General features: G+C 46.3%; 2 protein-coding genes across 2 annotated transcripts in view; one reads left to right on the plus strand and one right to left on the minus strand.

Annotated features, from left to right (window-relative positions):
* RHOJ (ras homolog family member J) overlaps positions 1–16,340 on the plus strand; it is a 62,923-nt gene extending 46,583 nt beyond the window's left edge. Inside the window, exons 3-5 of the mRNA XM_005241808.3 lie at positions 4,928–5,092; positions 6,416–6,511; positions 7,698–16,340. Of these exons, the coding sequence (XP_005241865.1) occupies positions 4,928–5,092; positions 6,416–6,511; positions 7,698–7,844 (408 nt within the window). The 3' untranslated portion in view covers positions 7,845–16,340. The remainder of the gene's footprint in view (positions 1–4,927; positions 5,093–6,415; positions 6,512–7,697) is intronic.
* Positions 16,341–21,709: 5,369 nt separating this feature from the next.
* On the minus strand, positions 21,710–24,514 carry GPHB5 (glycoprotein hormone subunit beta 5). The gene is made up of 2 exons (XM_005241809.2): positions 24,311–24,514; positions 21,710–21,898 (listed from the first exon to the last, which is right to left on the minus strand). The coding sequence occupies exons 1-2, from the start codon at positions 24,512–24,514 to the stop codon at positions 21,710–21,712; spliced, it is 393 nt and encodes a 130-aa protein (XP_005241866.1).
* Between the last annotated feature and the right edge of the window lie 1,529 nt (positions 24,515–26,043).

The following is a 26,043-nucleotide window of genomic DNA, read 5'->3' on the forward strand; positions in this document are numbered from 1 at the left end:
GAAGGGTGTCCATTACAGGAGAGTCTGTACCCCATGCTTACTTACATACAGAATGCCTTTACTGTTTCCACTGTCCACGGTCTGATACAACGGGCTTGCACTAAAAGTTTGCAGAAGAGTTCTGGTCTGTGGTCTGGTTTCACCACCTGGAGAGGAGGAGAAAGCTTTTCTCATTGCCTTGCTCTGCCAGCAGAAGGGCAGAACAGGGTACAGGGAGCAACACATTTTCACATTGAAATTCCCCTCTCCTACCTCTAAATGCCAGCAACTGACAGAATAAAGGACCAAAATCTGTACAGAAACCTTGCAGAAAATCACCTGCTGAGAGGGGAAGGAGCAGGTTTCATGTTCCTTCCCAGTCTGGGAAGGTTGGAACCCACATCCACCAGCTCCCCCGGTCACAGCTGGCACTGGAGGCAGCAGGAGAGGAAAGCAGGTTTGGGACCCTGCTTCACTCTCTAAGACCTAACAGTCCTGGGTGCAGGGCTTTGCTTTCAGGAGCACTCCATGGCTGTGCTTTCTTTGGCCGTGACTGATTGCTATGAAATGCAAAAACAATGCAGGAGACCCTTCTGTCTGCAGAAGGCCATTTATTACAGAATATACCTTACAGCATTATGCAGCGAGGTCAAAAACCTCATCAGGACAGACTGTCATTTCCAAAAAAACCTGCACTCAGCAGGACTGGGGCTTTTATGCTTTGAGTTTCACCTTTTTTCATTTTATTCCTATCACAGGTTTGTTGGCAGCAACGGTCACTTCATAGCTAGCTCAGTGGCACTAACAGTTCATCCATCATTTCTATCCGTATGGTGCAAACAGATGATCCAACAGCCAGTCCCAAAATAAGACCCAAGTCCTTGTTCCATGTTCAACGTATGTTCAGTCTTCCATTCTGTGCTCACAAGCACAGAGCCTGGAGTACATCTGTCCTGATCCAGCAGCACTGGGAGCCTAGGCGAGTGAGACTGGAGTTAGATTCAGTATCAGTCAGATTTTACCCAGCGCCTTAATATTTCTACTTGTTTTGTAGGGCTGCCACCTGCCACCCATTTCCTCAGCAACACATCCTCTCATTTGTCCTCCTGAGCCAGAAGGAACACAAATCTGTCTCTTTGACAAACTTCACCCCTCCATCCATTCCTCTACAGTCACTTTGCCATCTCCTGCTTCAAACTAGCCAGTGCACCACCTGCTTCCAAGCACCGTTTTGAACTTGTCAGGCTGATCTCCCTTTCAGACCTTGGTCCAGAGGACGTGGCCATCCAGTCAAAACTCAGAGCGTGAATCACTTCTGGATGACTAGATTGTATCTCCATGGAGGCTGAAAGGATGATGCTTCCCACATGCTCAAGCTATAACGGCAGATCATCTGGGTTGTTTCCTCCCTCCCTCTCCTTGTGTTGTGTGGCTTCCCAAAGGCGTTGGTGTGAAGTCATCGCTAAAAATAGCGCTTGACATTATGATGCTATAAAACATACGCTAATGAAATAACAATTGGAAAATGTACTCCTGCAGCAGGACCCTCTGTCAGCCTAAAGGGAGAGCTGGCAGGGACCCCAGATCTGGGGTATCTGTTTTTTTGCATCCCTGGCACAAACAGTCCTAGGAGGAAAAAACCAGGGGTCTTTTTTCCTCAGGCTGGACTCAGGTGTGGAGGGCTTTAAGAGGCTGACATGGCAGGGAACGTATGTGAGATCAGCATGGCAGCAACATAAAAAAAGCGAGTTTTGCTGTACTTTCTGGGCCTGAACACTGCAAGGCTGATGGCAGCGCAGCTCAGGCAGGTCACAGGCAGGTAACTCATCCAGACCAGGTCTGTGCTGGCATTTCCATGCCAAACCAGTGGCCAAGCAATGTAATCGGGAAGCCTTGCGCTCCCTAAATAACAGGCAGCAAAATTCAAGCACAAGCTAGGGAAACTAGTGATCAGCTATGGTCCAAGGCCATGAGAACTCATGTCCCCTCCCAAACACCACTCTCAATAGCTGCGGCACCTCTGGATACGCCCCATACCCATGCACATGTCCAGTCTCTTTTTTACAGTATTTATCTGCTTGACTTCGACTATCTCTGAGTGAGAGATGATCCTGATGCACCACGTCCCATAACAGTGCACTGCAAGGTTTTATAGCCTTCTCCTGGACAGCAGGTATGAACCCAGACAGGGTCCTTGTCTGATAGGGTTTGGAGGCTCCTGCCAGCCTGCACACACTGGCATATACAGAAGCCCAGATCAACCCTTATCCATGACATTTGTGCTTGTGCTTCAACACGTCCATGCACGCTCCCATGTGCCCTGACAGGAGACCAGACCTCTGCTATGTGATGTGTGGCTGCTCTTCCTTACGGTTTATATAAGGCTCTGCGCTGCTAACTCAAATCAGAAACACTCCTCCCGAAAAAGGATTTTCTAGGGATTCCAAAGGAACAAGCGAAATAAAATGAAATGCACACTCCTGTAGCTGTCACAGCCAAGCAGAACGCTTGTGGGTTTTAGTTTGTAATTTTAATGGTACAGTAAGTTCCAGCCCCTCTAAATATGCACATCTGGAATATTGAAACTGGTTGTATTTAGCCAATTTTTTTCCCAAAAAAATCCTAAATCACAATTCCTCGAGGGCTTGCTGCCACCACGTGGCTGTTCTAGGCGGCTGATTTGCAGCAATTAAATGAAAACCACAGAAAAGGCCTTTGCCAAGCACTTAGCATCAGCCCGTGTTGACGGTGGCATAAACATACTTAACCTCAGATTTTATGTTCTGGCTTAAAATAATGTCGCATAATCAGGCCAGTCCTTCCTAACCCAGAGCATCCATATCAAACTCACCTGTCTCTATAATGTAATTGCTCTGTTGATCCCATCACCTTGGCATCCACTTTGTCTTTATTAACCCATCTGCTGGGAGCTCGGTGTCATCCCCAGAGCCTTGTACAAATCTCCTCCCACCGACTGTGCTTCTTCATGGCCTGTATCACTGATGTTCCCACAAACATCTCTGAGGGGCTTATTTCTGCCATTCTCTCAACACGGAGATTTCACTCTCTTGGGGGCTGAGACATCCAAACACCTCCGCTTGTCTTGTAAATCCTTCTTCAGATCAATATTTCTCACATCACTGGAAAGACATAGGTCAGTTGACAAATACTCTGGCTTTGCCCCAAATACTGTGGCTGTGGGGCTGGAGGTGGGAACTGGGAATTTACTCTTCTTGATGAAGTGGGTTTGGGACAAGGAACAGTCAGTTAGACAAACAAAACATTTTGTTTGTGATTTAGGATGTTTCTTTAAACTTCTTTTTAATGAGACAGAGCTAAATTTGGCCTCATACTTCCTTTCAGAATAAATAATTAAGGGTTTTGTTTAGAAAAGGTTGGAGCAGATTGGTTTTGCACAATCCATTAGTATTTTTCAGAAACTAGTGTCTATTCAGTAGTAGTCTGGGTCATCTTATCACTACTTACTCAGTGAACAAAAGACTTCAGAAACATTTATCAGCCTCGACTCCTAATTAAGCCCTCTCATTTGTTGACCCAACAAAAGCAAGACAGAAGCAAGGCTGAATTAAGACACCATCTAATCTGGGCACACAGTGGTACAGTATTGCATTATATTCACCTGCAGGACAGACAGCAGCTTGCATTGCTCCTGCCCCCAAGGTGCATTTTGCCCTACCTCAAATAAATGTTCTGAAGTCTGAGCAATAGCACCTGGATATTTTTTTTTTCTCCTTTTCATTGAGTTATTAATTTTTTCACTATCTGAAAAGCAAAACTGCAACAATTGAATTTTTATACCATTATAACCAAAAGTGACCATACTGCAGAGATTTGAGGCTTGCCTAGAATGCAGAAACGATAAAGTAAAGACCTAGGTCTCAGTCAGGCTTGACATGTATTATCATTTTCTACACTCCAACTTTGTGTTCCTTTCTCCTTTTTTAATTCTGGACCCTCAAAGAAAGCCTTTAGAACAGGTGTATTCCCTGTAAAAGCATCTGTTTCATTGCACTGACATTTTCTAACAGATTTCATTGAAAAGCACCCACCAGACACAGCTACATACGCTCTCACTGTCAGAAAGAGCCAGTCTGTCCCTTTCACACGGCTTGCAAAACCTCTGCTCACTCTCAGCATCTGAAGGCTGAAAACAGACCTAAATTCTTCCTTGAAACTCAGCTATCAAAGCCAGCTCACGACATAACACAGCTGCGCTTTGAGCTGTTTGAAAATTCACCCTCTTCACAACTAGCCCATAGAGAAAATGTTTTTCCTTCCCCAGCCCGGGGCCTGTGGGAACACTGTATCATCCCCCGTGATTTACCTGGCCCCTGCAGGCCAGATTTGATCTGTTTTGTTCTTACGATGAGTGTTTTCTGCTGACTGACACATCGCTGCGTGCCACACATGACTGCCATAGCACCAAATAGCCCACAGACCCTATTTGTTGCATACGGTCATGTCTATAATGCCCGGGGGAGGGGGGGATAGAAAGCCCATGCTATTAACAGCAAAGCCCCTAGAGATGTGTGTCATCAGCAAACACCAGCTAGGAGTGACAGTCAGATACTTCCCAGGATGGTACCACATTGCCAGAGGGCTGAGGCCGGTACACACAGCCTCAAGATCAATTTGTGCTGTTCCACCAGGGACAGCCGCTGTTCAGCGTTACCCTCTGCACCAGCAGCACTACAGATAATGCACACACAAACAAAACGCGTAGATGTGTTAGCTCTTTTGGGTAAAGGTGCTGACGAAACAGCACCTCTAGCCCACAAAGGGTGATTCCCTCCTCAGCACCTGCCCAGAGGTTACAAGTGTGCTGAGCATGGAGGGACAGTGCTGAGCAGCTAATAGAGAGCCAAGGTGATGGCCCCACCTGCAGCTATGCCCACCCCATAACACGCTTGCCGTTTCCCCCTGGCAGGAGGACTACAACCAGCTGAGACCCCTGTCCTACCCCAACACGGACGTGTTCTTGATCTGCTTCTCAGTGGTGAACCCCGCGTCGTACCACAACGTCCAGGAGGAGTGGGTGCCCGAGCTGAAGGTCTGCATGCCCAACGTGCCTTACGTCCTCATAGGAACACAGGTAAAGCTTCTCTGGGGTACTGCCAGCCATTGTGGGGGTCTTCAGAGCAAGGGGGCTCCCACTCCGTCCCAGGGGTGGCAGGGGGCTGAGCTCTTGTGGAAAGGTTTCCTATTTAACTTATGGGAAACGTAGCCAGACTTTCCCATTAGAGGAAAACTCAGGGACTGGGAATGGAAATCAACATGCAGATGTCCCATCATGCTAATCACAACTGGCAAAACTCATCCCATCTTTTTATTCAATTCTATATTAATAGAATATTAATATAGATTTGTGGCAACAAGGCATAAATACCTACAGGGAAAAAAAGATTTCTGACAGGCCTTTAGTGAGGGGAAAAAACTCTGTCAAAGCCTGTGGTCAGAAGCAGAAGCTAAACTTCAAACTAATTTTTAAGAATAAGAACAATTAACCCAATTACTTACACAGAGACGTGGGAAGGAAATAGCCTCCCTTTGTGCTTTTACATCAACATTGCAATTAGTGACTCACTGTCCTGCTTGTGTTATAGTGGATGTTAGACTAAACAATCAAACCACTTTATTTTGGCCTTAAAATCCATGATCCTATCAATCAAATAAAAATGCCTTAAGTGTGGGTTTGCTTCCAAGAGACGGAGTGGCTACAGACTGTGAGAAGTAGGGATACTACTGTCTGGAAAATGTCTGAACACTGGGCAGTAACCTAAGGCAAGTTAGAGAAAAATTCTTGTCAAAACCAAAATTTTCGTGCCATATGGAAGTCCAGTTGTCTGAACACTGGCTTTGTTTTCCACAATAGAATAATATAAATCACCCATTTTAAAACAAAATTATTACCTTCTGGATCACACATTCTGAAAAACGGGTGGGTTTGAAATGCCAAGATGCTTCACTTTGATGTTTTCCATGGAAATAAAGGAATTTGTTCCAAGTCAGTCAGACTGGGCTGCATCTACCTGGCCTGTTGGGTGTTTTTCAGGTGATGCAGTGCAGGCTCACAGCAGCCCCCCCTTCCAGCGGGGCTCAGGCTTCCACTGACACTTTCCAAGACTCACTGTGAGAGCCATTGAGAACTGCATCTTTACCGCACCGCAGCTACCTGAGCTGTGGCCCGGTAACCTGCCAATGAGAACTAATTCCTGTTAAACAGAGAAACAAAACAACAAAAACAACAAGAAAAAGGCAAATACATGTGCAATTAATTTCTGAAGTACCATCTGAGGTGAGGAGGACAAATGCCCTCATGCAAGGACATGACTGTGGGTTTGTAAAGCTATGAATATCCATCTCAAGAATTACAGCAAGGCAGTACTGAGCACAGGGCTTGTGTGTTTTCTACTAGATTGATCTCCGGGATGATCCCAAAACTTTGGCTCGGCTGCTTTACATGAAGGAGAAACCACTCACCTACGAGCATGGAGTGAAGCTAGCAAAGGAGGTAATAGCTTTTTCTGAGGTCCCATGAAATCGATTGATCACAGCTTTGCTTTGGGGTTGTTTCAGTCCAGGTGAGCTCCTCCGGGGCATGTTGATTGATCCCAGCCGGAGATTCCAGCCTCTGTTCAGAGGGGCTGGAACCAGATACAGATTGTGAGTCCTGAGGCTGCTGTTCTGCTGCATTACCCAACCAAGCTCTAAGTAGCACAGCAAGGTACACCAGGCAGCCGGTAGTAAATGGGCAGGAAAGCAATTTTACTGCCTAATTTAGCTAAGTCAAGTGTTTCTTGTTCAGGCTTCTGCCAGGAGGTGCATGTGGTAAACCTCTTTCTGCAGTTGCCTCCTGCCAAACCCATCCCTATCCCTTACAAAAGCACAGATGACTTGATTCTCACTTACCCATTGCGCTTCAAGCAGCAGAGACGGAGCTCCCAAGGTTTCTATGCTATTGCACCTTTCTCCTGAGAAGGTAGGGGGATAAAAGCCCTCCTCAGCTCCTGAAATGCAGCCATCTGGACCCCAGCTTTTTCCACCTTATATGCTGCAGGTGTTGTTACAAGCCCTGACCCTCAAAGGCCAGCGAGAACATCCATTAGCAGAAAAAGCTGAATAAGCCACAAGGTTGCTGAATGAGCTGAGGCTGCTTTCCCAGACTACTGTGTGGGTTTGTGTCATACCAGCACCCCCACGAGATGATGCTTCCCGGTTCCCAGAAACCAGCTGGAAGCCCTCCCCAAGGTAGCAGCTCCCTGTCGTTGCAGGAGGCAGGACACGAGAGTGACAGGTCAGAGCAGAAGAGCCAAGCTCAGCTAACAACCCAGCACGTCCTTGAAAGCCCCCCCAGCTGCACAGATAGGAGGCCAAGCTCCTGGTCCAGCACTCAAACATGGATGCAGCCTCCCTCTCTCTGGAGGGCCATGCAGGGAACTTCTGCTCCTCCCCATTGACCCCTGTGATGAGATACCATGTTGATGTTCATCCCTGCCCTCTCATTTGCAATGACCACCTGAGCTGGTCCCTTAATCCCATAGGCAGCCAGGTACAAAACAGAGCAATGATCTGACCCCCTTTCTAAAGCCCTGGGCTTCCCTCTGTGGCAGGACATGTATGCACATAGAAGATACTGTGGCAGGGTTCCTCTGTCTCTCCCAACAGCAGGTACTCACATTTTCTGCCTTCTCTTTCAGATTGGAGCACAGTGCTATCTGGAGTGCTCAGCCCTCACGCAGAAAGGCCTTAAGACTGTCTTCGACGAGGCAATCCTGACCATTTTCCACCCCAAGAAGAAGAAGAAGCGTTGTGCAAAGTGCCACAGCTGCTGCACCCTTGTGTGAAGTCACTTGGAAAGAAAAGCGAGACAAGTTCCATGAAACCAAGCAGGTTAGAAAGGCAATGAAGGTCACACGCAACTGAAATGGGGAACATGACCAGAAAGGGGTCCTTCTTACCCACATATAGGAGCCCTCCGTTCTGTGAAACCTCCAAGCTGTATCACACTAGGCCAACCGGTGTCTATGTGCTTTCCTAACCCTCCAGAGTTGTGTGCAGCCTGTCCCCACCACTGCAGACTGCACCGAGCCAACAGAAACCAGGATGCCTGCTCATTCTTGACTCTTCACCTTAGGAATAAGGTGAAGGCAGCGTGGAAAAACAAAGAACTAAAGGTGGTAGAAGAAACAAGAGAAACTCTATTTGTGGCCTTAAGCAGTAATTGATCAAAATTAGGAATTTTCAGTACTTAGGAATTGAATCTGAATTGACTGAAAGCACATGGAGACCTGTAGAAATCTAATATGTAAGATATACACTATAGGTAGGATGTACTTTTAAATTACTTTTCCTCTATAAGACTCGCTAGTTCAGGATGTACTTTAGTTTGTTCAAAGCACATAGAAGCAAAGGTGGAATGATTCCAGTTTGTTTTCACTTAATGGTGAAACTTCACAGTTTCAGAATGTTGCTGTACCCAAGCTATCAAGATGGATCAACGTTTACCTCCAGACTTAAGGAATGTTCTTACAACAAAAAAATGCAAATAACTGTATTTTTACAGGGCAATGTTCAGGCTGAGCCATGTTTCCATAAGCTGGGAAAGGAAGAAGAGTTGTAGCATTAATACAAAGAAGTTCTGCTACCAAAGAATATTGCCCTAGACATGAAATAGCCACATGGAACAATCTCCCATCCAAACTGAGAACATGAACGAGACACATTGCCATGGCAACTGAAAACTTACCTTATAGATCAGCTGGATTTCTACATCTCACCCAGCAGACAAAAATAGCAAAGAAAAAAAAAAAAAACAAAGGTCGCACTGACTTCAGCTGCTTGAAGATGATCTAGCTGCCTTAAGATTATTTTTTTTTTAAATGGAGTATCTCATGTAAAAACCCTCATCAAAGTGGAGCTGTAAACATTGATTTATTGTAGCCTCCCTCCCATTCATTACGTCTTTGCTCCCATTTTTCCAGCTTCATTGCTGTGAGCGCTGTTTAAGTTGCAGCGTGGCTGCACTCCTCAGGAAGGAACTTTCATACAAGTCACAGATGATGGGCTGCAGCCGGCAGCGCGGAGATGGGATGTCCAAGCCCTCAAGGGAAGGGAAGGGAAGGAAAGCTGCCTGTTAGCTCGCTCTGTGTTGAAGAAAATGTGTGCCTTTCCACTAGAGCCTCTCCAGGGAGCCTCTGCTTTTGCACATCACAGCAACACAGGCGCCCAGAGATGAACTCGCAGGGCGCCTTGTTCCTTGCATTTGCCTTTGGGTACGCTGGCGATGCCATGAGACTACCTTGGTATGGATTTCATTCCTCAAGCAGAGAATCAAGTGCCAGCAAATACAGATTTAAAGACTTCTGATGTAACTCCTCACAAAAGCAGTGCCTGCAGTTGGTGTTTCCGAAGCCCTGGGAGTAAGGAAGTAACAGCAGTGCACCCTCCCAGCCCAGGGGCATGTGCCCTGTGTCCCCCCACACCCCTGCCAGGGGGCTGCCAGCCCACTCCTCTCCAGAAGCCTGGCTGAGTACACACACATGCAACCAGGAAGACTCATAATTAGTGGTGAATTACAGAGCCAATAGTACCCAGAGCAAGCAGCGACTTCAGCAGGGCTATAGGAACGGCAGCCTTGGCACAGAGAAGGGAACAAGCACGACGCAGTGCCCAAACCTGCAGTCACTAAGGCTTTCAGGATCCGAGCTCCTCCTTCAGCACAAATTCAATTTACCATGGACACCTACAGAAACCAGCTCTGAAACCCCAAAACTTTTCCAGGTAGAAATCAACCATTCCCTCTGAAAAAGCCATCGAATTTGAGGCAAACTCTGTTGCTGTTACCCACCCAGCTCTCACTCACCAGCCCTGCCCAGCTGCACGCAAGCGTGGATGAAAACAAAGCTGTGCTAGATCCAAGACAGATAAAAGAAAGATTTCCTCACTGCTGCCATTCTTTGTGCATGTTTTATATTTGGGTTTATGAAGTCCCAGACCTTTGCTTCAAATGGACTGGCTGATACAGCACAGCTCAGAGCGAGGAGAGCGCTGAAGCCCGGTGAAGGAGTTCACGTCATGGCATAGAGGCTGCGTTGCCGTTCCCAGGCAGAGCAGTGAGTATTTGCACAGCTGGGACACTGGCAATCAGCTGAACTAGCAAGTATAAAGAGATAGTAGGGGAGTATGAGGAAAACTAGGAATCGATTAAATAAATAAATATTTGGGTAACGTTCGTTGGCTTACAACATGACTAGATGTCCACTGAAACCATGTAAGAAAAGCTTTCAACGGATTTCAGAGAAAATTAGAGCTTCCCTGTGCTGCTATTTACTTCAGTGGAAATAAAATAGGATGATTACATTGGTTTAGCTCATGCAGGTTGCTGTAGGGCGTTAGCCTACATACAAGCCTCTGGTTAAAGTAAGTGAAGTCTGTTTCAGCTGAAGCGCAATGCAAACACTCAGGTTGGAGCTGCCAGATATTCTTGGAGCTTCACAAAATACAGAGGAAATAGAAATCCAGACTGACAGCTGAGCTGATCACAAAATAATGAGCACACTGGAAAAGGGCAATATAGCATTCCCAGCATGCACCAGGGAAAGCCACAAATAATCAAATGCTATTTTTGCATGCCACCAAGTATCGGGATGTCTATTAATACTAATGGGATGGTATAGGATAGGCATATAAAATCAAAAATTAAATAGGAAGTCGTAGCAATAACATAACTGCAGTGGTCTGAGGAAAATTCACTAAATACATACGGTGATGTAGAAGCTAAAATGCTAGACTCGACATATTAAACTGCAGCACCCTGCACAAATCATTGCATAGCAGTGAAGGCAGATAGGAAAGTATTAATATGCATACAAAAAATGTTAAGACCAACCAGGGTTCTCTTTGCACTTACAAAACCAAGCACATCAAGTTTGTGAGGCAGTAAAATTTCAAGTTTTTCAAGCTGATTCAAGGCCAGGTTGGACAGGGTTTTGAACAACCTCGTCTAGTGGAAGGTGTCCCTGCACATGGCAGGGGGGTTGGAACTAGGTGATCTTTACGGTCCCTTCCAACCCAAACTATTCAGTGATTCTAGGATTGTGACCAAAATTTGGTATTATGGGGAAGGAGGCTGGTTACAATCCACTGAGAAACACCCTCCGCACTCCATTTATTTTCAATTTTCTCTTCCAACAAAAATAAGTGTTTTAAAAATAGCCATGGTTAATGCAGTGTTAGGTTATGTACACACACTTACCCATGCAATGTGGCACTTACTCAAGGATCTGCCCTGTTGCACTATTATTTTGGGGAGGCAGGAGTAGCACAGGCCACCAGGCTCTAGAAAGGGATTGCAGGCAGATGTAAGGAGACTTACTGACTATCTGGCAAGTCATACTTAATACCTGTTCTAAAAGCCAACAGATGGTGTGTGAACAGGCAGCAAAGCTCATTTTCAGAAATATCAAAGCACCAGACATAGTGCAAGCAGCGGCATAAGGCAACAGATAGAAACTTCAAGTTATTTTCAAACACCATTAGTAACAAGAAGAGAAAATCAATATATGATTGTCAGGTGAAAGGAGATGGGTATTCTCACTGTAGGATGAGCTAGAATTCGGCTCCCAATTTCACCTTCAAAGGAACACAGGAGAGTTATAAAGGCTATAAACCACCCCTGGAATCTATTTTAACAATGGCCTCTTAATGCAGCCGATGTCAAAACCTTTCCTGACAGACCTGCTTTTGCTAATAGTCTGTTACCATTTCAAAAGCACTCACAACTTACAAGAAATCTGCTAGATCCTGTAAAACCCATCTCCTTTGGCCTCTTCTGGAACCTTAATGTTCTACCAGGAGTTGTTTGTTAACCTGAAGTTGTAGTTTTAGAGTTCCCAAAGGGCTTTCATGCAAGCTCCTGCAAGGAGACACTAGCGACTTTAGGTATTGGAGAGATAGATCAAGACATTAGAAAGTTTTTATCACATTAAAACAACCTTTTGATGCCTCTGCCCTTCACAGCACTGCTAAAACACAAGGCCAGGGGCGCTGGGACAATGCTGTGCTGTATCACCACTTCCAGCATAACCTAAAGGAGGTCCCACGAAGACTTCCACAGTTTGTCCTGTGCCTCCCAGAGCCCAGAAAACTTGGGGAGAACGCAGAAACAAGGCTTTAACCCCACACAGGTCCATCCAGGAGCGTTTGTTCAGCTGCGTGGAAGTCCCATGTGCTTCTGTCCTCCAGGAGTGGTGGGAAATGATTCTTAAGGTGGGAAACAACCTCCTGGTTGTCCTATGTGCCACACAGGCCCAGACCTTCTCTTTCTGCCCTGCAAATATCTACTGTTACAGTAATATGTAGCTTATGAAGAACAACCAACTACAAGTTCTTGCCTTGCATTGCCTTGAATCAGGCATGATGTGAGTCTTTCCCTCCACTTCCACATGTGCTGGTCCTGACACAAATCTTGCTGATGGGAGCCACGGAATTCACACCAAGTCCAGCATGACAATCAAAACAATCATTTCGGCAGCTGTCATTGATATTTCTTACCTTCTTTCTCTTTCAAAGCACTGCTTCAGAACTAAATATAGTGCTGCATCTTAATATGCAATAAAGTTAGTCCAAATAGTTGTATTAAGGGGGCAGATTTTGGCAGTCTTCCTCACACTGCTTCCTTCACAAGGGACTGTCTCCAACTTCCTCGTGTCTTATTCAATCCCTGCGATACTACTCATGTAAATGAGGGAGGCTGAATATGCCCATTGGTAACCAGTCCTTTTAGTTAACGTACAACAAAATCTCTTCTAGTTGCTCTAGTATTGGTGGCCTGTGTCCTCCAAAAAGCAATGATTTGCCATTCCCCACATGCTGTATAAATCACCTGGTGCCTTTGTCACGCTCAGGACCATGATCTGTCTGGTATCTGCCATTGCTAAGGAAGCATGGTAGAGAAGAACCAAGAAATTAGTTGGGAAAGGAGATGAGCCTTGGGCAGGCTGCTACACAGACCAAGTAGGACTTCCCCAGAAACAGTCACTGCAATGCAACTCTAGGCAAGTGCCTAAAAACCCACCCCAAGGGTGGGAAAATCACTGTAGCAAACTGAGAGCAACAGGGTACAAACATTTCACTACTGGCAGCTGTCAAGGACACATGAGCTTCACTTCCCATTGACAGCTAGCTGTCAAGAGCCCATCCAAGAAATTGTCCCAAGACTCCAGAGACTTACTTTGAGAACCCTTTACAGGAGCTTAGAAAAGTTGCAGAAGTTCTTGCAAACAATTTCTGTTGCTGTCTCTGCTCATCACACCCAACCTCTTGCACAGCAAGCAATACAGTGGCTAATTACAGCAATGATATATGTCTAGCAGATGTATTTTCACCATGCAAGCTGCCGTGTCCTTATGAAAATGTTCCTCTAATCCAGACATGAAAGATGCCCATTTGCTTACATAGCTTGCTTACAGTCCGTGACCTTTTCTGTAGCTTTTTTTCCCCCAAGTGGTACAGCAAATACCTCTTCATTCACCATACTGAAGCTTCATCCGGATTAAAAATAAATTACAATGGCATCAATCTGTCTCAAGCCAGGCTTGTTTAAAAGCACATTTGTCTTCTCCAGCAAAACAATCAACATATGTTCATGTTGGCACAGAGACCATTTGTTCAATAAACAGGTAGGTTGCAGGGATCAGGCTGCGCATGCCTTTCTCCCTGAGGAGGATTTGTAACATGTTTTATCCCGCATAAAAAAGAAAATCTGGAAACAACAGAACATTTCCTTGGTTCATAACTCTATAGGACTGGAGGAGCATCTGCTGTGACAGGAGGTGAGCATGGAGCGACCTACGTCAGATAACTTCTAGGTACATTTAAGTTCTACATAAAAAAGACGACAAATCTCTACTATAAATGTTTGTTTTCCTCTTAGTGAATAAAGACCCTCTGAAAGCAGGAAAAAGCCTCCCACTGATTTTGGTGGTGGCTTGTGATCTCAGCTGTCTTCACCTATCAAAACAAAACACAAATAGAAAATCAAAAATTTGCATCAAAAAGTTGGGACAAAACCACTGATTTAGGAGTAATGAATGCAAAAGAACAGCATCTGCGCTTCTACTTTGGAGGAGAGGTGCAAAATCAGGGGCCAGAGCCACAATTGGGCAGTTTGATCCTAAAACAGAAATTTCATTTTAAGATGTTTAGATGTCCATAAGTAGGATGAAAAATTTCTTCAAATCCTCTTTTCTTTGTCTCAGTTAAAGCTTTCAGAAACATGTGAACATCTGTTTTTCCTGGGCAGTTCCAGGAACCCACCAGAACGGCAAAAAGAGTCAGAACCTTATTGTAAGAGGAAAATGAGCTCGCAAACACATATATCACGAGCAACAAGCAAAAATCATATGACTTGCTGTCAATGGTGAAAAATCTCTTAAACTTTGAAAAGAGTTTAAAAAAATAATTTTGAGCATGATCTCCACCCCTTTCCAGAATGTGCAGACTGTGGTGAAGTGTTTGGCTGCTGCTTCTAACTATAATTTTAGGATGGGATTTTCAAAGATGCTGTGTGTTGGCTTCAGTTCAGTTCTCATGAAGACAATGGAAAATTTCAACGGGGTTCACACATGACCGCAGTGGAAAGTGTTTCAGAGTCTGTACGTTTCCTCCTTTTCTGCCCTTTGTTGTGGCTGATCAAGCTTTGAGCACACAGATACACCGAGCAAGGTCCAAGGACCTTTTACACCTTTTGGCTGCTGGTTGTGGACTCTCAAAAGAAGTCAGGCATCTGGAGACTGCGCTGCTCTGATCTTTAGCTTGAGCTCTGGAGACTAGATTTGTAATTCCTCATTTCAGCCACTCCTGAGGCTGAAGTTGAAAATAATTACATTAACAGTGTAATATCCAAAACAAATGGCTATCATTACTGAGTTTGACACTGTACTCATGGATGCCACTCAATTTCCTCTCATCCCATTCGGGATGCCAGGTTTAATTTTGCATTTGGTTTTGCCAAAGATCCAATTGAGCTCTCCCTAATATCAAATCTGGTGACTTTTTTACTTTGATTGGAGGTTAATGAATTCAGAGTAAACAGTTGTCACCAGTCTACAGTTTCCAGATCTTACAACACAACAATTATTTGTGCTGATAACACGTAGAAATTTTTGTCTGATACCTGTCAAAGTAGTTTGGGTGTAAGCCATATCCACAGTATGACTGTCATACCTCCTCTCCCAACACTTTTCCCCAAAATAGGCAGCTGCTCTAACTGCATTACAGAACCGGCAGGCAACGAACTGCCTTGTCAGTACGGGCTAAGTGAGCCCAAACTTTCCCCAGACTTGTAAATATTAATTCATTAATAAGCAATAACATAAATTTATGTCAGAGGGGAAAGACACTGGTAAAGTCTTCTTCACTCCTGAGCAGATGTGACCTAAGGTAGTGAGCCCAGGCTGCCGGGTGGGACATGCTGCAGAGCGAGGCGCAGCGTGGTGTCCATGCTGCCCCAGCACGTACGGCGTGAGGGGAGCAGCAGGGGCTGGAGGTGCCTCGGTGGAGTCACACCAGCATACCTGGGGCTCAGCAGCACCTTGAGACTGGGAGGGCTTCAAAGAAAGCTGCAGAGAGGAGCAGGGAGTGGAACTGAACTGTCCTCAAGTGCAAGGATAACTGAATCCAGTTTAACCTGTTATGATGGTCAAACAGCAGCATTTCACTGTAAAGAAATTATCTCCTTCCCTGAGAACACAAAGACAAGAACATTTCTTTCCTTTCTTTTGGTGTAGTATTTCAGTAATACTTAAAAGTAACAGCACAAGTTATTCTAACTGGGTTTGTGAAGCACAGGTAATGACCTCAGCACAAATCAGGACCTAACACATCATCGGTCAGTTCTTAGCAAGTTAAGAAAAAAAAAGTCATTCACTTTACTTGATGTGAGCAACTGAATTTTCCTCTCTTAAAGGTTGCTGTGTGCAATATTGCTGGAGTATAGGGCTGATAAAACCAAAGGATGAATACTAAAACATTGTCTGACTTTTGAGTGGTATATCTTTTTTCAAAGATTAACCAAAACTTCAGAATTCACGTCAAAGCAATAAAACTTCAAACCAAGGAAATTCACTTTTCCAGCAATTATGTTTTGCATAGTTTAAAAATCATGTAGACAGTATTAGTTTCCTATTTACAGCACATGATTCTGTACTCTTTTGCTTATCCTCTCTTAAACATGTAATTATTGTATATTGTAACTGCACATTAATATCGTCTATTGTACATAGTTTATTTTAACAAAATAAATGTAATGCTAAGTATTTTGACAGCATCATTTTGAGAAAGTCTGGTGCTGTGCTTATTTTCCCAGATGCTAATTACATATACCTTGCAGGACATTCCAAGTAGGAAAACCAGATACTAACATATAAGGCTGCTTTTGGATGGTTCTGGAACCACCTACACCTTACGGTGTCCCCTGCAGAGAGTCTAACAGGAGATGACACTGCAGAGGTTTGCTCACCTCGGGCATGTTCCTCTTGGGAAACGGCTGCTTAATCAAATCCTCTGCAGTCTGGACACTTGGGAAGGTGGAGATGTGGGACCTGTAGGGCTGGCTCCCTGCTGGCACTCAGCCTTCAGCTCCCTCTGGTCCCAGGGTACCCCGCAGTGACTGGCCTGGAGGTATTTAGTCTCCCTTCCCCCACCAATGTTAAGGTGTTGGTTGGTTGCTCTTTCAAATAGACTTTCTTTTTCATTATTTTAATAAGGGGTTTGGGCACTACTGTCTGTGGTCTCCACTGCAATATCACAGCATCATAAGAGGATTTTTTCCTCCCTTGCGTGAAGTGTTTGGGACATAACAGAGTGTGCAGTAGCCTAGCAGGCACTGGAGCTCTCTTGGTAAAGCAGCTGGGAAAAGCGTTATCCTGAGTTCTAGGAGTTTTGAGGGGAATTTGTTACTCCCTGACAAACCTAACACATGGATAAAAAAGAACTCCAACAAACTCTTACTGATGGCAAGGAAGATGATGAGTTGCGCAACCTTGAGTCCAGCAGACAGGGCAAGGAGAATCAGGAGAGAAAGTGAAATGCTTAAAGGGCTGAAGAAGTTACATGAGGAAAGAGCCCTTAAATGCTGGACTGGAATCAAGAATATGACTAGCTCCAGTCTTCCAGGGATTCCGTGCAGAAATGTGGATCTTGATTAAAAAAAAATGAGAATTTAAATTAAAAAAAAAAAAAAAAGGCAGTGCTTTTGTTATCCAGCTTTTCATTACCGTTGCTTTCAAGACCAAAAGCAATCCCATTGAACAGCCAGGCTGGTCTTCAAATGAAGACTATAAATCCCACCCTTCCTGAACAATGTCCTTAAGACTGATTGGGTTAAAGCAAGTTTTGCCAGAGAAAGGTTCTTTCTGTGTTCCTGCAGCCTGTGAACCTCAGCAGGCTCAACCATCCTTTGCTCACTCACAGAGCAAAGGCAAAGGGTGGTAGGGTCTACTCCACTCCTAATGAAAAGGCACTGCAGCCCAAATCCCTGGCTGCCATAACGGATACCTCCCCAGAGGAGCCAGGACCATTCAAGAGGGCACAGCTAGTATTAGTCACCAACCTTCCCATTGCCAGACTTTTTCTGGACAGAAGCAGCCTGGAGGACCTGGGGTTAACAACAAGATGCCAAAGGCATCCTCCAGAGCAGAAACTTCCTACACTACTGCCTGCTAAAGCCGGGCGGGTATAGCTGGGCGATACCTCTGTACAGCACTGATGCTTTCACATTTCCTTGAGGATCCACTGCTGGCTACTGTCAGCGGCAGGATATTGGGCGAGACAGCCCTTTGCTGTGACCCAGGGCAGCGGTTCCTCTGTTTTCATGTGAGCACAATGAGAGCAGGAGGGAGCTGCCCATCCCGTCCCCCAAAGAGAAATGCAGCCAGTGCAGGAAACCTGCATCCGGGGCAGCTTCCTGCCCTCCTCTCACTGTAACCCAGGTTTGGAGACGGGGTAAAATACACCGATTTCAGTCTATATGGTCAGTCTGGCTGGGCAACCAACTACAGCACCAGAATGAGGGGAGATGAACTTCAAGACCCGCTGAACTCTTATAACCATGATATAACAGGGAAATATTGTGAAAAAATGAAAGCACCTCATGACTGTGACTACTGTTCAGGTTAGCAGAGTGACAACAAACCTCAGAAACTGAGCGCTGTGCAGGATGTAGGGCTATGACCCAGCACAGGGGACCTTGTAGCCTATATGCTCCAAAACACACTGGGAGAAAAAAAAAACAGTTGTATCATCACTCCCGGTGTCCAGAAGGGAAACTGAGGCACAAAGAAATGTATTGGTTCGCCCCTCCTCACCTGGCATGTTTATGACAGAGCCAAGCCCATTCCCCACGTTGCACAGTGATGCTTTTTCCGTATCTGCACCTTCTCCTTCTTGAGCAGGCAGGTGCAGCCATCTCCCTTCTCCCCCAGAGTGTTTCACTGCAGCAGGTATTTCAAGCTGAGACTGCACACCTGGGAATGGTTCAGCACAGAGGCTTCGCGAAGGAGCTTCTCCCTCACTCCCTGATTTGCAAGTACAATTCTCCCAGGGAAGTCAAGTTCCCCTCATACATGTAGAGCAAAATGTCCTTGCCTTGCTTTAAGGCAATGAAAGCCATGCCAGGTTAAACGTGCAGTGGCTAATGACACTTTTAAGAGGTCCACATTGCACTCTCTGAGGATTTTTGTCTGGTGCTGGTGGTCAGTGTTCAGGTGAAGGGGACAATCAATGTGCTACAAAAACAAAAAACAAACAAACAAAACAACAACACACATGAAAAAAAAACCACAGTAGGGGTTTTCATGGGAGACATAATATCCGAGATGTGACAGCCTCTGTAACAAAATCCTTGCAAACTTACACACGAAGGACAGAAGGTTGTTTAACTGCTTTAGACAGGTGAGATGGTGAGGTTTAAATCTGTAGCTTTTAAGAACATTACAATACTCCCAAGGAGATGAAGGTGGCCTGGGAAGGAGCTTCTTATGCTCTGAAATGTGTGGGATATGTCAACTGCCTGCAAATTCTAAGCGGGATATGCCATCCCAGCTGCAGCATAAAGGATGTGAAAGCTGAAAGACCTGGTCACAGGTATTAAAACTGGTGGGAATTTAACAGAATGAAGACCTAGTAGTGTAATAACTTCTGGGAAAGAGCCCCAGCTTTGCAATTACCAATGGCAGGAATGAAGTTGGCTCCTTGAAAGTCACTGTTGTGTGCCGACTTGTGGGAACCCTGCAGAGCTGGATGAAGAGGGATGTGCACCAGTCAGATGGTGGGCTCTGGCACTGGCTCTACTTTTGTCACCCACACCAGGATCTCCATTCACTCTTGCTCTCCTTAAAAGACCATCTAGAATTTTTCACTTGGTTTCAGTCAATACATCCTTCCCCCTCTTCCTCTCCCCCCCTCCCCCCCCCCTTCCCCCCCATCTGGCTGTTACTGCATCAGTCAAAACCCTCTTTCACACCCTGAGGTGTTTTCTTCCGAACACTTGCTGAGGTTTCTGCCGTCTCGCCGTGTCGGGGTACAGCCCGTATTTCCTGGGGCTGCAAAGGAAGGAAGTTTGCCGCTGTCTAACCCTGCTTCTAATCCTGAGACGATAGCACAGCCAGGCTCCGTGAGAGAAATCCAGCAAAGGAAACGACTTCACATCAGGATCAAGGAGATGTTTTGCAGGTGTTCACAGCTCTGGCAAAGAGCTTGTAGGAGCTTATACATATTCTACTTGAGAAATCTCTATGCATAAATAAAGAGTGACACATTGCTTTCCATTGCTTTCATACTACAATTTTGAGATTTATTAAGGACACAAGATAATTTGCACATTTCCCATAGTGGTTGTGATGCCAATTAGAACAGTAACAAGATCAGAAGGATTGTGAGATGCAACCTGAAACAAAACACAAGGACTTTTTAAAGGGCAGTTAAACACTCCATCAGCAGAAAACTGCTCCCGCTGCTGTTTGACACGGCAGTCTCTATTCAGAATTACAGAAGGCAGAGTGATAAAATTGCCTCCTTCCCACTCAACTACAGTGCAGCTTTTACAATTCCACAGACAAAGAAAAAATGATAGCAGCTAATAAATTACAGGTTAAATTAAATCTCCCTCAGTGAGGACAGGACACTTGGGGAAGTTTCTAGCATGCCTCCCTGGAAGCGAAGGCAACTGCATCCAGAAGACAAGACACTTAACTGTGGAAGGGCAGGTGCAGATATTACTCTCAGCAGCAATTCTCTCCTAATGGCTATCTGAGAAGGTGTCTTTGCTTTGTAAGCTCCTGTGAGCCTCTCCCACCTGCCAAATCTTCCTACTTTCACCTACTTTGCCATTTTATTCAGGGGAGAAATGAGGGATGAACATAGATCTGTCCTCCTGCAGGTGGGAACAGAGGACAAAGGCACTTATGTGGCTGTGGTCATGGGGGGCTATTGCAGCAGCTCCCAGGTGTCCCCTAGTTTCTAAATGGTGGGTCTGAGGAGGAGTGAACCATCCTTTGGCGTCTCTGCTCTCTTTCCTGTCTTGGGGCTTGTCTCACCCACACTGGTCACGTTAGTGACCACTCCAGATCTTTCCTGCGAGTAAGCCTAGCTGCCCCCCAGCCCTCTGTGCATCCTTGGAGAAGCAGGTCTCCATGGTGCTCAGCAGCACAGGGAAGTGTGGGAACATGCTTCGTAGCCTCCTCTTTCCCACCACCTCAGCCAGGGACTCACTGAAACCAAACCACAATCATAGTCTTTTGGCTTGGTCCCTCTAACTCTGGGAATTGTCAGGAGAGACTCCTTGGGCTCTGCAGAGTCTTGCTGATTCTACATGAAGTCAGTTCCCCTCCCATCCCTGGACAAAAGCAGATGGGAAGATGCATTTTGGTTCTACAGATTTATGTGTTTCTCTTTTTCGAGGAACTGTCTCTGGTGAGGCAAGATTTTTTACAACAGAATAGCTCCAATTAAGCAAATCACCAAAATATGTGCTTAACTGTAGAAGTCCACTGATATTAAGCAAAACACTTAATCGTGATCTTAAGTAAAATACTTTGCTGAGTCAGGGCTGAGTATGCATTCACCCTTATTTCAAGGCAGCAATTTGGATACCCATTTCCATTTCATTGGCCTTAAGGCCTTCTCTTTGACTGTTATTCCTGACAGACCTTAGGGTAAGAAGTAGTAAGGAGGGGGGTGGGGGGGGTGGGCGGGCGTGACGAGGTGGCAGGAACATTGATAATTGCATTTATATTACCGGGAAGGAGCTGAGCCCCAACATGAGTAAAGAGGCTGTTACAGAGGCAGTAATTAGCTTTTGTAGCCTGTTTCCACCCAGCGGTGACTGTTTAGTCCTTGTGCACTTTGTGCATGAAGAAAGGTCACACAGTGTGAAAAATTTGTAAGGAAGGGAAATTGCATCTTTTTTTTTTTTACCCACAGGATTTGCTATTGTAAGGCTGTGTACTACATTTCTACAGCAATAACGCTTTGAACAATATGAGGAGAGGGGATTAAAGCCTCCTCTGTCCAGAAAAGTCGATGATTAGGAGCATTACTGGATGAGATCAAATTCTGGACTAAGTTACACCCCCAGTACCGCTGGAGGTAGCGGGGGTATGAAGCCAGGGAAGAATGTGGCCCCTCCTCACCTGGCCTGGGGAAGGGGAGCTCAGGCAGTCTCACATTCAGTCGTGGCGGTGGAGCAGATGTCGCAGTCGCAGCGGATGGCCACGGGGTAGGTGTAGAAGGGATCCACATCAGGAGCACACCTGGGCAGCTTCACCGTCATCATCTTGGTCTCGTTGTAGGTGCAGACACGGTGGTAAGACTCGATGTAAGGCGGTTCCAGCACCGGTTTCTGACAGGGAGAAATAATGGCCTCAGGCAAGAAGCAAGACAAAGATCTGGAGTCCCAGCCTCATCAAGGGGATTTAGTGTAAATAGGGGAGCCACTGGATCAGGTGGAAGGGGCCACATAAATAACTTTTAGGTTGCGTCCTTCACCACTTGCCTTTTGGAGCCCTGCCCTGGAGGGGAGCGGGTGTATGGGTGTGTTTCTGTTTGTTTAGAGCATAAAGCTCCAATTAAAGCTGCTTGAAGGAAGAAAAAAGCCTATCCAAAATGCAGGTTTTCAGCAGAATATTAGTGTTTCAACCAAATGCATGTTTGCCAAACGCAGCTGCTTTCTTCCAAAAGGACTGATTTTCCATCAAAGAAAATGCATTCTGCTGGAAACCCTCCCATGTGCACAAGCTGCCTAAGGGCAGAGGTACATCCAGGTGCCAGACAGCCGATTTGTTTCTCAGCCGGACCAGTCTTCTCCATCAGGCTGCATGTCCCACAAAGCCCAACAGACGTACACCACGGGGGGTGCACTCAGCACCGCAGCCAGCAGAGAAGTCTGCAGTTCTCGTGGCAAAAAGAGCTTGGCCAGAGACCCCAGCCATCAGAAGATGATGAGAGCCTGAAGGCCCTGAAACCCACACTCACACGTGGTGTTACAGCAGCATTGCTTTTGCTGAAAAGTGAGGTTTTCTTTGACAGAGGCACTCATTTTCCAAAGACTCTGAGAAGGGTCAGCACAAACAGGAATGGGAGTCCACTGTCATCCTCTCCCTTGCACAGATGGGAAACGGCATAAGGTAACACAAACAGGAGACTTTCTTCCTTTCTTTCTTTCCCTCTGTGCTGTGTCAAGAACCTGCTCTGGGAAACAAGAATGCTGCATGTGTAGTGAGTTGACCTTGACTGGACACCAGGTACCCACCAAGCCACTCTATCACTCCCCTCCTCAGCAGAACACAGGGGGAGAAAATAAGATGGAAAAAAAATATTGTGGTTCAAGATAAAGGCAGTTTAATGAGGCAATAGGAAAAGTCATGTGCACGGAAGCAAAGGAAGACAGAAGATGTTGTTCCCTACTTCCCAGCAGCAGGCGATGCTTGGCCACTTCCTGGGAAGCAGGGCTTTGGTACATGTAGTGGTTGCTCCAGAAGATAAACATCATACATAACAAATGCCCCCCTGTCCTCCTCCTCTCTCTTAGCACTTAGATCTGAGCAGATGCCATATGGTATGGAACGATGTCTCTGGTCACTTGGGGTCAGCTGTCCTGGCTGTGTCCACTCCCAAGCCCTTGCCCACCCTCAGCCTGCCAGTGAGGCGCAGGGAAGGCTGGAGGGCCAGCCTTGGTGCTGTGCCAGCACCGCTCAGCAGCGGGCAAAACACCCGTGTGTTACCACCACCTTTCCAGCTGCCAGTGCGAGCACAGCACCAGGAGGGCTGCTACGGGGCTCAGCCAGACCCAATACATATGGAAAAAACCAGATGCACAATGTTTCAGCAAGAAGATATACAGACAGCCTCCCCCTTTACCACAGCCCCCCCCACCCCCCAAGTACATCATGGTGCTTTCTAGAAGCTCTTGAGCCTACAGCCAGATGCATTCAGCTTGACTGCTTCCCAGCGGTATTGCAGTACGCTAAGAGAGTCTGCCAGGTCTGCGCTGCCAGAGGAGCTTGGGAATAGGGGGAACCAGGTGACAAGGGGTCCCTTGAAGGAACTTTATCCCACTGGGGAAATCTGGCCACCAGTAGCCTTTCCCCTCGTGCCACCGAGCAGTGAAAGAGGGCAGTCAGAGCTGGCACACAGAGCCTGGCCCCTACTCTGGTCACTTACACAGAGTCCTGGTCTTCATGTGGACAAAACTCTCGAGCTGCCCAAGGTTTCCCTGAAGGAACTAAGCTGGGACCGGCCCTTCGAGCCTTCCAGTGACAGAATGGTGAAGGCACTCAGAAACTTGTTCTCTGAGGTGTGTGTAGATGTACTTACCCTCTTTCTTTCTCCCCCTGTATGTCCCCAGAACGTAACTACTTTATATTTATACAGGCCTATGACTTAAAACAGGACCCAATTAGAAACATACATTATCTTCAGGATTTGCTTTTTGGAACAAAATATATTACCTATCAATCGGGAGCTCCGTCTTAATCTCAAAGGAATTTTTTCCAGTAAAGTAATAAAGGCCTCCTCTCCTTAACTGCAAGAAGCTTTCAAATTGCATCATAAGAACATTACATAAGCACTTCATTAGTATCATCACCTGATGCGCGTCCCCCTTTGAGGCAGTGGAAGGGGCAGGGAACACCTGACAGCAGACACTGCTGGCAGTGGGGGTGGGGGGGTTCTTTTCAGGGCTTTTCTTGGTGGGGGCAGCACCCCCAGGGCCGTCGGTGCCAGCCAGCCGCCCCTAGCCCTGGCACAGCCTCACCTCCCAGGTCTCGCAGCGTCCCCAGCACGCGTCCGTCGTCACTCGCAGCCCCCTGCAGCCAGGTTTCTTGGCCAGGAAGGTGAACTCACGCACAGCGCAGCCGATGAAGGTCCGCAGGTCAATGGCGGGGGTCTCGGCCGCACCACCAGAGCTGGCCAGCAGCAGGAGAAGCAGGGTGCCCAGGATCACCCAGTGGAGCTTCATGCTAAGGCAGAAGAGAGAGAAGCAGCGGGCTGGGAGAGCCAGCATGGTCCAGGAGGCAAGAAGAGCAAGTGCACCAGCTCAGCTCGACCTGGGACAGCCCCTCCTCCCCTCAGACACGCTGTTCCCCATCCTCATTCAGGCTGAGAGATGAGTAGATCTACAAATGAGCAGTCGCCTACTCCCAGAAGTGGAAAGTCTTAGTGAAAACATCTGTAAGAGAAAGCAGCAGCATGCAGGCCTTCCCTGCAGAGCCGTGGGGTTTGCCTGGAAGAGATAAAACCACCAGCCGGTGCCTCAGACCCAGTGAAATCTCCATACTTGAGTTTACTTTGCAGCACACGTCTTCCATACCATCCCATGCCTTCAGCTTGCACCAAGCCAGCAGCCATGCAGGCCTGTGGTGTTCTCCCAGTGCACACACACATTGTTAGCTGAAGTCCCTGGTGGTGCTGGCTCTGGCAGGGCTCTGACTGTCTGTCATGTACATCTGTGGGAGGTTCCCTGCTTTGCTGCACGGGGGGAAGGCAGCACAGATGCAGCTCCATGCATTCAGCAGGGTTAGGTCTGCACATAACACCAGCATTTTGACCTGGGCACTTAATTCTGGATTTATCCCACTTACCTTTTAGCCTAAGTTAGGTGCCAAGCATCCCTGAATTTGTGCTATAATCTCAGCACCTCCAAAAGTGTTACTGGAGTTGTCATTTCCAATATCCTGGGCTGGTCCACTGGCAGGGCTGCAGCCAGAGAGACTAGTTATCCCTCCTGCACACACTGCCCCACCAGCCAGCTCAGAGCCAACCAAGGCTGCTAAGGTGGTGAAGAGAGCTGGTTAGACAAGGGGGACATGGCCAAGGACCAGCAGAGGCTTGAACTCCTCACACCTTCTGAGCAGCCCAGCATCAGCCAGGTCCCTCTGAACTTGCTGCCTCTCTGTCTCAGCAAAGAGAGCAACCAGCCTCCCTGGAAAACTTTCTCTTGCCAAAAAAAAAATGAGAGCTTGAAAGTAGCTCTAAGCCACAAGATACTACTTATACTTCACATACTTGCATTGCATTTTAAAATGTCCACCTAGAAACCCCAGACTTCACATTTAATTTTGAGAAAGTCAGCTACTGCGTGGGGCACACAGACCCGTGTGCATTGGCCTGTGCTCGCAGCTGGATAGATTTCAGTTAAATGAGCTTGGCCTGCCTTTTGCTTGACTGATGTTCAAGTCTCTAGGCTCCTGTTAAAGCAAATACTTTAACTTTGCTAAATCAGAGTTTTAGATTAGCACATGAAGCTTGCTTCATATACGTCACCATGCGCATACTACAGTCTTACATGTGATTTAACAAGTGTACATTTATATATAAGGTATATATGTTTATTTATAGCATGCAGCAGGGTAAAAATATGTTAAAATTCCTTATTTTTAAAAGCAGACTTTTGAGAACAAAATTGAGAACAAAAAAGACAAACTTCAGAATAAATTGAACTCTTATTGTTCGCCAATTTAGCAAAACCTACTGGTTTATTCATGAGCC

The sequence above is a fragment of the Falco peregrinus genome, chromosome 1 (genome assembly GCF_023634155.1).
Source record: "Falco peregrinus isolate bFalPer1 chromosome 1, bFalPer1.pri, whole genome shotgun sequence".
NCBI lineage: Eukaryota > Metazoa > Chordata > Aves > Falconiformes > Falconidae > Falco > Falco peregrinus.